The 13052-nt window shown below is 51.9% G+C and overlaps 1 protein-coding gene across 1 annotated transcript in view; it reads left to right on the top strand.

Moving 5' to 3' along the window:
- The first annotated feature begins 774 nt into the window (after window positions 1–774).
- The window catches only part of LOC123358365 (hydroperoxide isomerase ALOXE3-like), a 28736-nt gene continuing 16458 nt past the window's right edge, over window positions 775–13052 (top strand). The window contains exons 1-2 of the mRNA XM_045000925.1: window positions 775–921; window positions 8741–8945. Coding sequence (XP_044856860.1) covers window positions 775–921; window positions 8741–8945 — 352 coding nt within the window. The remainder of the gene's footprint in view (window positions 922–8740; window positions 8946–13052) is intronic.

Below are 13052 nucleotides of genomic sequence, written 5' to 3'. Positions count from 1 at the left end.
CAAACAGTCCCTACTCCATCACATACATACAATCACACTCACGCTCCAACATATATCCTGTCACATCTGCATTTTAATCACCTACCCATCCTTTAACAAAACCATTCAAAAATCAGTGGGACATGGCAGATTTCAATAAGTCTATTCATCCCACTTGTTCTATCAAAAGGAAATGAACAAGATAAGCATGGAAGAGTGGGGAGTTCACACATCTTATTCCACAGTTCAGGAAAACAAAGTTGTACAGTACCAGCAAACGCTTTGTCTCTGGATGTTTTTCTGCAATTAGCACAGACCTTGCAAACTGGCGGGCCTGTTTCAATTAGCACAAACCCAGCAGGCTGAGAGAGCCGGCTGAGAGACATATTTCTTGCTAATGGTCACTCCAAATCCTGGGGTCTGCTGTGGAGTCACTCTGTCTTACATGTCCCATATCAGAAATATACCTGTTATCAATCTAGTCCAACACCTGGGCTGTCACCGCTTTGTTTTATCACCCTGTGCGGGCAGCGAGCGGAGGCCTCCTTAAAGCATTGATTGGAAATGAAAATTAGCCAAGTCAGCCTCACCGCCCTATGCCTGTGTCCAACCCCCTGGACTGGGAGTGGCTGATCCCTGGAAGAACTCGCCACTCACATCACCAATTGCTTAACGAGGGCAGCATAAAAACCAGCAGCGGGGCAGGACTGGGAGATAACCCCGGATCTCCGGCAAGGACGGCCAGCCAGACAAGGGATCCTGCCAGATACGCTCCTCCCTGCCTCACCAACTACGATGGGCACCTACAAAGTCCGCGTCACCACGGGGAACTTCCTGCTAGCGGGGACCTTCAGCTCCATCTCCATCACCCTGGTGGGGACGCACAAGGAGAGCGACAAGAAGCCCCTCGACAACTGGGGGAAGGACTTCAACCCCGGGGCGGTGAGTACTAATAGAACGGAGACAGGATCTGGGGACAGAACCTCCCAGTAGAAAGTGGGGGGGGGAGGTTTGCCAATACTCATGAATTGGGGCTGTTTGAACATCAATCCCAGCTTCTGGAGTCATGAGGTTACACTAGGTGACTCTGCATTCATCTGAAAAAATATTGAAGTTTCTAGTCCTTGTGGTTGCATAGAAAACCTGAACTAAGTGCAGCTTAAAAGATCTCCAAATAGTTGGTGATTTTTTAAAATCGCCAGTGCTTGGAGTCATGTGACTATGACAGGAGACTGGCAGCTTTTATTGTGAGAATGTTACTGCTTATGCTAGAGAGGAGAAAGGGTGCAAATTTTCAACTGTAATTTTTTTATGGTGAAAGATGGCTATTTGGCATGACCTTGCACAAATTTGCACTGATTCCACTGAACTGTTTGAGTTCCAAAATAAAAAAATCATAATGTTTCCTTCTTCTCATTTTCAAAATGAAAGTGTTCAATTTTTCTAGGCAATGAGCATTGCTTTTATGTTTCATTTTGTTTAAAACATTAAAAAAAATGCTTGTAATCAAAAGGGAGGGATAGCTCAGTGGTTTGAGCATTGGCCTGCTTAACCCCGGGTTGTAAGTTCAATCCTTGAAGGGGCCACTTAGGGATCTGGGACAAAAATTGGTCCTGCTAGTGAAGGCAAGAGGCTGGACTCGATGACCTTTCAAGGTCCCTTCCAGTTCTAGGAGTTTGGTATATCTCCAATTAAAAAAAAAAACAAAACATTTTGTTTCTGGTCGAATGAAATATTTTGTTCAATCTGAAATGATGTCCCCTGACCTTTTGATTCACCAAAAATTTCATTTTTTCGGTTTGACCAGAAATGAATTCCCCCCCACCCCAACTTTGTTAGAATGGATTTTTCAGTTCTGGCAATTCCATGTCCTCATTATACTACGTGGGGAAGATGGTCCAGTGGTTAGAGTAGTTGCCAGGGCTCTGATAGATCCTGGATCTATATTCCCTGTGCTACCGCAGTCTCACTGTGTGAAAGCCTTTCTGTGACTCAGTTTTCCCATCTATATAATGGGGATAACAGCGCTGTACTACTTCACAAAAGTGCTGGGAGGGTAAAGGTGTTAAAGATTCAAGGTGCCTCCATACAGCAGTGGTGGGTGCCAGATAAGTACCTGAAATAGACTAGCTGTAGAAATGCCTGAAAATGCAAAGCACGCGGGTTACTGCTATTTTTTAAATCTCATGATTTGTAAAACAAACTCTTGATGGCTTGGGAGGGATGCTGCAGGATGGTGCATGTTAGGGGGCTTTCCCTTCACCTCCCCCCCGCACCCCGGTTCTTGCCACGCAGACAGAAAGCAGAAGTCCCAAGTGCAGGCAGTGTGATATTTACTGGGCTTAGTTCCAAGCAAACACCCATCGCGCGACACGTCGGCAGAGTCTATTTCCCAGGGCTCTGTTCCCAGCTCTGACGCTGCAGAGCCCGGCCTGTGTCCCTGTTCCCCATTTCTCCTCCCTCCTCCTCATCAGCCCCAAATATACCAGCCGTGCCCGCCCCTGCTCCCACCGCTTATGGTCATGTTCCGTTTGGAGGGGCGAGGGTCTGGGGTCTTTGTCCCACCGCTTCTGTACCCCTTGGGAGGGTGTAACGGTGTGGAGGACTCACCACCTGCTGGTTGCTCCGGGGATTAGCTCCGTCCGGCTCCGGAGCGCCCTCTACAGGGCGTGTCCTGCCCGTTGTCTGCTCCACTCCACTGTTTCAGACCCACGTTGCTCCCCCGCTCAGCGGGGTTCTCTTTGGGATGCTGCCCCCCGGCAGTGCCCCCTACTTCTTCCTCACCCCTCTTCCGGGGGGTCACGGCCGTCCTGTGTCTCGCACCCGCTGCAGGGGCCAAGCACACCCCCAAAGCCTGGCCCCTCGCTGCAGGGGCAAGTGGCAGCCTGTATCGGCCCCGCTCCTCTGTGGCCAGGTGCAGTGCAAGGGCGGGGGACCCAGGCCCACCCTACCCAGAGACCCTCTAGCTGCAGTCTCCCTGCCCAGCCGAGCCTGATCCTGCTCTGTCTCCGGTGCTCTCCCTGGGAGCCAGTCCTCCTCCCTGGCTTGTTGGGGAGAGACTCCCATCCGCTCTGCTCAGCCGCTCCTTATATCTTCTCTGCCCCAGCAGCTGCCTCCTGTCCGGCTCCTAACAAGCCTCACCCTAATTAGCTGCAGGTTTCCACAGCCTCCCTGGTGGCTTCTGCCCCACCCCCTGTGCCACGTGCACCACTACAGAGGGGTAAGGAGCGAGGTTGTGTCCTGGGGAAAACCAGGCACTTCTCCGGTTTTCAGTGTGTCATATGCCTCCCCCCATCCCGCCTTGTCCCTCCTAACTGGTCGCTTGATCTTGGCTGGAAAGAGGAGTCAGGCAGCCACCCTGTGTATGCTCGTAGATTACACTCCCACCACGCCCTGTAACAGTTTAGTTCCATCTCTTATCACCCCATCTGGCTGTGGGCAGATGTAACACGCCGTGTCTTTGTCTTTCCTTCCCACCTATTAGCATAAGGATAAAAAAGTCACCCCCTAAATTCTATTTCAGGCTGACAAACAAGCCTGTATCCTCACACTCCACCCCCTTCTCTTTCTTTTCTTCTGGGATCCGCTGGCCCAGGTATCCCGGGAAAAGCCTAGGACCTATGGCAGCACATTTCCTGATAGGGCCAGGCATCAATGTGGAATGTGCTGATGCTCCATTTACCCCACTGCCCCCTGTGCCCTGCACCTCCCCTCGTGCGGACATCCATATTCCAACGAGTGTGCCAGACGCCCCATCATGGTGTGCCCGAGAGGTTGGGTCCGCGTTATCTGTCACACTGTGGTGGAGGGCCTCTTGTAGAACCAATGTGAATGAAATTGTTTTTAGTTATTCACTGTATCATTGTAACGCCTGTTCACCATTTCATTACACTTGCCATTTTACTTACAGTACAACTTCTGTTCACCATTTCATTACACTTGCCATTTTGCCTACATTGTAACTTCTGTGCAAAACCCATTTTAAAATGCTTACTCCATTTTGTAGAAGGCTTGTGCTGCAGCCTCCATTTTTGCAAGCCATACTGTAATTTTATTAGTCTAGTTGAGATGTGTGAATGAGGTATGTATGGGTGACAGAATCAACCTCCAGCACCAGCCCGTCCTGATAAAATAAAGTTCAAATACCAACGGCTGAAGAACTAGACAACAGCCCTAAACAAAGCAAGAAGCATCCACCCTAAAAAGAAAAGGACGAAAGAAACAACAGGAAAAAAATCAAAGCCAGGTCCCAGGCTGACAGTCACGCCTGCAATTGACGGGTGATCAAGCACCAAACCCAGAGGCGGCGTGACACAGTGAGACCTAGAGACTTTGAATCCGAACTAAAAGCCTATAAAAAGGAAGGGTGAGATGAGAGACTTTGGGTAACGTTCTGCTATCAACATCAAGGAGCATCGGTGCGCGCCCGACAGAGACCCGGCTCCTTCTCGTGCTCAGCTTTCCTGGCCAGTGAGCTGCCACGAGCAACGATCCCAAGCTGCGAACTCAAGCTACAATCAGGACCGGTAACTATCCGGCAGCTGCAGAACATTTTGGGGGGTGTGTGTGTATGTGTGAGTGTATGTGTATAAGCATTGACAATTAACAACAGGCCAATAGCCATAATAATCCACAGTAACATCGGGAGCCCTGATCATTGTAATATACTCCAACATCCGGGCCACCACCAGAACTGCTTCTCCTCCTGTGACAGGGTCAAGCTCTTTTAACACCATTCTGGAAGGGTATATTTTAAATCTGTCCCGTTGTTGGCAGTGGCAGTGAGCTGCTCCTGCCAGTTTCATGTGCTGTTGTCCGTATTATGAGTCCACTGGATAGTCACAGGCAAATGCGTGTAACCCTTCTGCCTGTCTGAGTTGGCAGCAACAAGGGCTGGGTTCAGTTTCTATAACGCAACGCAAAACCGTCTCAAGCCCCCACCCAGTGACCTGGGACAATTACATACCACCCCCCGGGTGCCTCTAGGAGGCGATACTTCCCCTCTCGCAAGCACGGAGTCTGAGTGTAGCAAAATCTTTTTAATAAAGGAGGGAAACAATGCGGCATTATGTTGGGGAAACACCACAAACATGATTCATAACACAAACCGTGAGCAAAAGGCCCACCCCCAAGCTAGTTTGGCAGTGTCCTTTTCCCCTCGGCGTCTTAAGTCCAACCACCCAAAAGATCACCCCAAAATCCCAAAGTCCAACACCCCAAGAGTCCCTTGAGTCCAGCGACCCGAAAATCCCCGCAAAAGTCCAACAACCCAAAAGTCTCTGTCCCTGGTCAGTGTAGCCCCAGAGTTCAAAAGTTTATCTGCAGAGTTCTACCCCCCTCCGCCCCCGCCAGCTGGGTGGAGGGGCGAACGGGGCACACAGAGTGTTAAGGGGCACCTTACGTGGTCCAAGGCCGACTGCCCCGCCTCTCCGTGGGGTTCCGCTGCAGCCTTCACCATGAGCCACTCCACTCCACCAGCCGTCCTGTGAGCTGCTCCCGCCGTCCCACGAACTGCTCCACTCGACTCCGCTCCACTCGCCATCCTGCGGGCCACTCCAGCCAGCCTGCAAACTGCTCTGCTCTGCTCCACTCCACTCCGCTCACCGTCACATGGGCCATCCGCTCCGCTCCACTCCACTCGCCATCCCGCAAATGGCTCAGCTCAGTTCCGCTCCACTCGCCGTCCCAAGGGCCATCCGCTCTGCTCACCAGCCTGCAAACAGCTCAGCAGAAGTTACTGTATTCCTTGGGGGAGTCACAGCCTGGTGTCTAAAGAGACAGAAGAGAAGCTGCCGAACTGCCACTGATATGTTTCACGGTAGGCCCTAGAGGGCAACACCAGGACTTACGATCTGCATCTATTCGGAAAACGAACTCCATCTACTTTTTGCAAGCACTAGATCTCACCACAGCAGCGTTAAGTGCAGTGCCAGCCCCGAGCTGCTTCTCCTTTGGGGTGGCAGGCCTGGTGTTTTGGTGAGTAGCCAGCACCAGGGGCTGGAGATCACAGGGGAACAGTTCACAGGGACTGTAATGCCCAGGGGACAGGGCAGGCTAAGGGAGGGGAGGCTAGAGAAAGACTCAAGGGGTTGACTAGCCGGGATGTCAATTGGTATCAGAGACATCCGGGGTGATGTTTGGAGTTTTCATGGAGGGCTGGAAGATCTGGTGCATGGGGCCGGGCCAGCCGGTTGGGTGGAGATCAGGTGAGGCAGTGGGGCAGGGCCGGGCAAAGCCGTGGGGCAGGGCTGGGTGAGGCATCAGGCATCAGTCTGTGGCTCAGCCAGCTTCCTCTGTCTCTTGGGGGTCTTTATAGTCTGGGTACCCACAGAGAGCATGGCCAGCGCAGCCCATCAGGGGCCTGGGCCGCTGCTGCCCTGGGGCTGTAGGTTCAAGGCTCAGGAGGATGCCCAAGGACCTGGAAGCCTGGGGTTCAATTCTGGGGCCCTGGTGGGGCCCTGGTGAGTGGGGTGTGATGGGTTTGGTCACAGAGACCCCCTTGGGACTGTTACCTGATGTGCTGAAATTACTTCTGAGCCCATTTTCCCTGCCAGCTTAGGACTCCAGACACATTAGCCTGGGGCAAACACTGAACCACATCCCCAAAAGCTGCAGACTTAACTGAAAACAGCTCAGCAAGTTCTCCAGCCCCCAATGGGATCCAAATAAATCCATTTTACGCTGGCTGCAGGGTAAACTCATAAATTGTCCGCCCTCTATGAGAGATATGCACAGCTGTTTGCTCCCCCAGGTATTAATCACTTACTCTGGGTTAGTTACTAAACAAAAGTGATTTTATTAAGTATAAAAGGAGGATTTAAGAGGTTCCAAGTAATAGCAGACAGAACAAAGCAAGTTACCAAGCAAAATAAAACCAAACACGCAAGTCTAAGCCTAATACATTAAGAAACTGAATACAGGTAAATCTCACCCTCAGAGATGTTCTTTCCCAGACTAGAGTCCTTCCTAGTCTGGGCCCAATGCTGTCTCCTAGTACAGCCCTTGTTAGTTCCAGCTCAGGTGGTAACTCGAGGATTTCTCATGACTGGCAGCCCCCTTTCTTCTCTTCCACCCCCTTTTATAGCTTTGGTCTTTCTGCGTCTCCACCCCTCCTTCTAAATGGAAAAGCGCCAGGTTTACTATGGATTCCAGTTCAGGTGACATGATCACATGTGACTGTAAGACTTCATTACCCACTTGCTGGCGTACACGTATCCAGGAAGGCTGCTGAGTAAACAGAGCCATTTACAACCAATTGTCCTAGTCAATAGGAGCCATCCAGATTCCAAACCACCATTAACGGCCCACACTTTGCATAATTACAATAGGACCTCAGAGTTATATTTCATATTCCTAGTTTCAGATACAAGACTGATACATTCATACAAATAGGATGACCACATGCAGTAGATTATAAGCTTTGTAATGATACCCTAACTCCACCAGAGAGGTCCTTTGGGGCCATCTGCCTGTCCCAAGTCAGGGTAAAGGAGGAGGGTTGGGCGTGGGGCTAGCAACTCCACCCTGTAAAAATCAGCTTGCTACAGAAACGCCAACAATAGAGTTAACAGAGACTTTTAGCCTGGAAAAAGAAGGGTCTTCAACTCGAAGATGCATGACGCTGGGTGGTGAAAGCCGCGAGGAAGCCACTAAGCCGATCACCCTTCTTGCAGCCAGGAGGATTACCATCGGCACATGGAACGTGAGGACCATGTACGAGTCAGGAAAGACGGCGCAGGTTGCAGCAGAGATGAGGAGCAACAACCTGACCCTACTAGGCATTAGCGAGCATTAATAGCTGCCTCAGAAGGATTCTCCAGATCCGCTGGCCAGACACCATCAGTAACATCCACCTCTTGGAGAGGACCCATCAACTCCCAGCAGAGGAAGAAATTAGAAGGAGAAGGTGGGGCTGGATAGGACATACACTACGCAAGCAGCCAACCAACATCACCAGACAGGCACTGCAGTGGAACCCCCAAGGCAAGCGGAAAAGAGGCCGCCCAAGAAATACCTGGCGACGCGACCTTCAGGTTGATAGCAAAAAAATGGGCTATACCTGGAACCAGCTAGAGTGAATGGCCCAGGATAGAAGATTATGGAGATCTGTTGTTGGCGGCCCATACCCCGGTTGGGGTGACGGGCATGAATGAATGAATGAATGAATGATACCCTACCAGAGACCTTTTGCATAAAGCATATTCCAGTTACATCATATCCACACTTATAAAAAATATTTTTATAAAACATAGGGAGTGCAACCTCACATGGGGTGCGCCTCTCATTAAACCGCAAGGCATGGATGGGGTGGGCTGAGCTCACGGTAGAGGGCTTGGATGGGCGGGGGCAGGATATCAGCCTTCACTTTAACTGAGGCCAAGTTTAGATGCACACGGCTGCTCTGACCTGTTTCTGGCAGCTTCTAAAACACGGTGGGTGCCGCTAGAGGGCTCACAAAAGCTTTAAAGGGATCGGGCCCTTCTCCTATACACGGCTCGGCTACGCTGAGGTACCTCAAGCTGCAGTGAAATCGGAAAACCTTGGCCTCTCCCTCCAGGCTAATGAAAGGCAGGTGCTGAGTAGAACAGTAGTTGCAACAGTGCCCTGGCTGAGCTGCGGTTCCTTGGAGACTTTCACACCATGGAGGCACAGGAGGCCAACAAGTATTTTATTGGTGGGGGGGGGGGGTGGAGACAGATGCTGCTGGATTAATCCCTGAGTCACACCCTCATGCTCTGGTTCTTCTCTCACCCCGCTGCAGGTGGAGGAGTTCAAGCTGTGCTGCCGGCGCTGGCTGGGGGACATCGTCCTGGTGCGGCTCCACAAGGAGCCCTACTCCTTCTACCCCACTGACAACTGGTACTGCAGCTTCGTGGAGGTCATCTCCCCCAACGGCCAGACCTACCGCTTCCCCTGCTACCAGTGGGTCGAGGGCTACCGCACGCTGGAGCTGCGGGAGGGCAAAGGTAGGGGGCTGCGGGCTGGGGGCCAGCCTGGGGCCACTTGGGCTCATAGGCAGTGGGGCAGGATAGCTCAGTGGTTTGAGCATTGGCCTGCTAAACCCAGGGTTGTGAGTTCAGTCCTTGAGGGGGCCACTTAGGGATCTGGGGCACAATCAGTACTTGGTCCTGCTAGTGAAGGCAGGGGCTGGACTCAATGACCTTTCAAGGTCCCTTCCAGTTCTAGGAGATAGGATATCTCCATTAATTTAATAGCTAGCTATTTATCCCAGCAAACACCCCCCTCTATCTTTCCATCCATCCCTATACACCCCCTCTAGCTACCCATCCCCATTTACCCCCCTATTTATTCATCCCTGTACACACCCCTGTATCTATGTATTCCTGTACACACCTCTGTCTGTCCAACCCCAACCACCCCTCTATCTATGGCCTGGTCTACACTTGGACTTTAAGTCGAATTTAGCAGCGTTATTTCGAACTAACCGCTCAACCGTCCACACCAGGAAGCCATTTAATTCGAACTAGAGGGCTCTTTAGTTCGAATTTGGTACTCCACCCCGACAGGTGGAGTAACGCTAAATTCGACATGGCTAGCTCGAATTAGGCTTGGTGTGGATGCTAATCGAACTTAGTAGCTCCGGGAGCTATCCCACACTGCACCACTCTGTTGACGCTCTGGACAGCAGTCCGACCTTGGATTCTCTGGCCAGCCACACAGGAAATGACCCGGGAAAATTTGAATTCATTTTCCTGTCTGGGCACTTTGAATCTGACGTCCTGGTTGGACATCGGGGCGAGCTCCGCAGCACCTGCAACGATGCAGAGCTCTCCAGCAGAGGAGTCCGGGCAATCCCAGAATAGAAAGAGGTCCCCAGCATGGACTGACCGGGAAGTCATGGATCTGATCGCTGTGTGGGGCGAGGAGTCTGTGCTCTCGGAGCTGCACTCCAGCAAGCGGAACGCAAAGACCTTCGAGAAGGTCTCGAAAGCCATGAAAGACAAAGGATACAGCCGGGATGCGATGCAGTGCCGCGTGAAAGTCAAGGACCTAAGACAAGGGTATCAAAAAGTCAGAGCTGCAAACGGACGCTCCGGAGCCAAGCCCCAGACATGCCGCTTCTACGAGGCACTGCATGCCATTCTAGGTGGGTCTGCCACCACTGCCCCACCAGTGACGGTGGACTCCGAGGACGGAATAGTGTACCGGGACAGTTCCTCCTCGATGTTCGCCGATGGGGAAGATGAGGAATGGTCTTTGGAGGACGGCGCAGGCGACAGCGAACCCACTCCCGCTTTCCCTGACAGCCAGGATCTCTTCATCACCCTCACAGAGATCCCCTACCAACCGTCCCCGCCCGTTAACCCGGACTCAGAATCAGGGGAAGGATCAGGCGGTAAGTGCTACAAACAGGGAAACATTTATTTTTTAAAAAACAGGTATATAAAAAATAGAAATACTATATAAAAATTTTTAAATCTCAAACTATACAAAAAGTAGGTCAACACATATAGGAATAGAGCAATAATCCTCTTGGGACAGTTCAAAAAAGCTCTCAGAGAGCAGCTCGAAAAGCCTCAGCAGGAGGTTCCTGGGGAGAGGTGCCTTATTGGGTGCTCCGTGGAAGCACACTCTTCCGCGCCAGGCCATCCTAATGTAAAGGGGAATCATCGCCTCGACAAGCATGGCAGCATATGGTCCTGGTCTGTGCAGGGCTTCTCTTAGCATCCGCTCTCTCTGACTCCGAGTGACACGCCTCAGGGTAATGTCGTTCTGGAAGTGCTGCATCTAATTAGGGGAATTAGTGTACTGTTACTATTGTGAATGGTAGACTTTTACTTTGCATAAGAATGACCCTCGCTTAACAGCCACGTGTTGGAGGCCACAGAGGAAAAGCATACAGTGATCTTTCCCGTGCACTGCCGGGAGGGGCTGGAAAAGGCTCAGACTTTATGCTTTCCAGATTGCCTTTAGCGGGAGGGCACAGCTATCCATTAACTGTTAAGCAGACTCTACTGTAAGGCTTACCAGGACTGGCTGCTAGACGGATTCAGCTGTCCCTCCCCGCTTGGCGTCTCTCCTGTGCAAGACCGCAACCACTGAAAGCGTATTCCGAAATCTCGAACTTGGCCTGAGATCTCGTGAGACTAGGTGCCCTGTATGGTCTTGTTCACAGAAACTGACTAGACTGTGTTCACTGTTCGCAAACATGTATCTGTTCAAGGAAATCACTTACTTTTTCCCATCACACAGCTTCGGCTCTTTCCCGGACTGCCCCGTCACCCACCTCGCAGAGGCTGGCAAACATTAGGCGGCGAAAGAAAAAGACTAGGGACGACATGTTCGCGGAACTGATGGCCTGCTCCACAGCCGAGGCCGCAGAGCAGAGACAGTGGAGGGAGACCCTGTGTCAGCAGCATCGCACACACATCGAACGGGAGGATAGGTGGCGGCAGGAAGACCAGCAGGCGACTCAAACGCTGCTTGGTCTAATGAGGGAGCAAACGGACATGCTCCGGCGCCTTGTAGATGTTCTGCAGGACCGCAGGCAGGAGAAGAGAGCCCCCCTGCACTGCATCTGCAACCGCCCTCCAACGCCAAGAAGTCCTGTCCCCCCCTCACCCAAAGTTACAAGAAGGAGGGGCGGTAGGGGCCGTGAGAACTGTCACTGCACCGCAGCAGAGCGCTAATGTACAAGACACCTCTCGCGCTCTAAATTTGTAGAAGTTCTTCCCTTACAGGATCACCCAGTCCCAAATCCAAGTTTCAACCCCCCACTGTGTATAACATTATTAAAAGCGGTTTGCTGTTACTCTCTGTTTCCGTCACGTTTCTCGTGTCAGAAGACTTTGTGTGTGGGGGGGGGGATTTTTAATTGCAGTGCATAGCCCACATTACCAGGGTACAGACTTGGGGGCAGGGTCAACTGCAGGGCACACACAGACTGCAGTCACTAGGCACCAGGGTCAGTCTGTGTGGTGTATGCTGCCCCGGGTCATTCGTTGATGTGTATGCTTGTCCAGGGTCCTGGCGCCTGCCATCCCTGAATGTAAAGGCAGGCTTCCCTTACCATGCACTTCGACTGTAGCCACGAGCCTCTCCGCTGCCCTGAGCCTCAAAAAGAGCCCTCATCCAGGGACAGATACTCACCCGTCCCCCACACCCCTCACCCCTTCCAACGCCCAAACCCACAGCCCACAGCCATCATGCAAACCCCTATCCAAAGACGGCACCCCTCGCCCCTTCCTGCAAACCCACCCATTCCTGCAAACCCACCCCTACATGCACAATCACTGTAAACCGTCCCCCACCCCACAGACCTATGTAGGAGCAGGAGGCTGTCCGTCCTGTATTGGACAAGCGGTCTGTACATCAGTGCACACCGAACCCAGCACAGTATGCTTCCATGTTTCAACCCAGGAACAGAAATGCAAAGTCAACGAAAGATTTATTATTAATTACTGTTACATGTCATTAGTTTTAAACCGTGCTTTGGAAGTGGGGGAAACTTGGAGAACCGGGTTTGTGAGCTCAGATCTAACTCGACACATACAGACACAGGCCCATGATCAGGCTCTCTTAAAATCAAGTGGACAGTCACAGGTTACCCTGCTCTGCGAGGAAACTAGCTTTCAAAGCCTCCCGGATGCACAGCGCTTCCCGCTGGGATATTCTCTCGGCACGGGTGTCTGGCTGATCGTAAACAGCAGCCAGGCGATTTGCCTCAACCTCCCATCCGGCCAAAAAGGTCTTGCCCTTGCTCTCACAGAGATTGTGGAGCACACAGCAAGCAGCAATAACTACGGGGATATTCTTTTCGCTGATGTCCGAGCGAGTCAGTAAGCTCCGCCATCTCCCCTTGAGACATCCGAAAGCACACTCCACGACCATTCTGCACTTGCTCAGCCGGTAGTTGAAGAGTTCCTTCTCACTGTCCAAGGCGCCTGTATAGGGCTTCATGAGCCAGGGCATTAGCGGGTAGGCCGGGTCCCCGAGGATCACTGTAGGCATCTGCACATCCCCAACCGTTATTTTGTGGTCCGGGAAGAAAGTACCTGCCTGGAGGCGTTTGAAGAGACCAGAGTTCCTGAACACATGCGCGTCATGAACCT

Source organism: Mauremys mutica, unplaced genomic scaffold, assembly GCF_020497125.1.
Source record: "Mauremys mutica isolate MM-2020 ecotype Southern unplaced genomic scaffold, ASM2049712v1 Super-Scaffold_100046, whole genome shotgun sequence".
NCBI lineage: Eukaryota > Metazoa > Chordata > Testudines > Geoemydidae > Mauremys > Mauremys mutica.
This window is presented reverse-complemented; position numbering and strand designations above follow the sequence as displayed.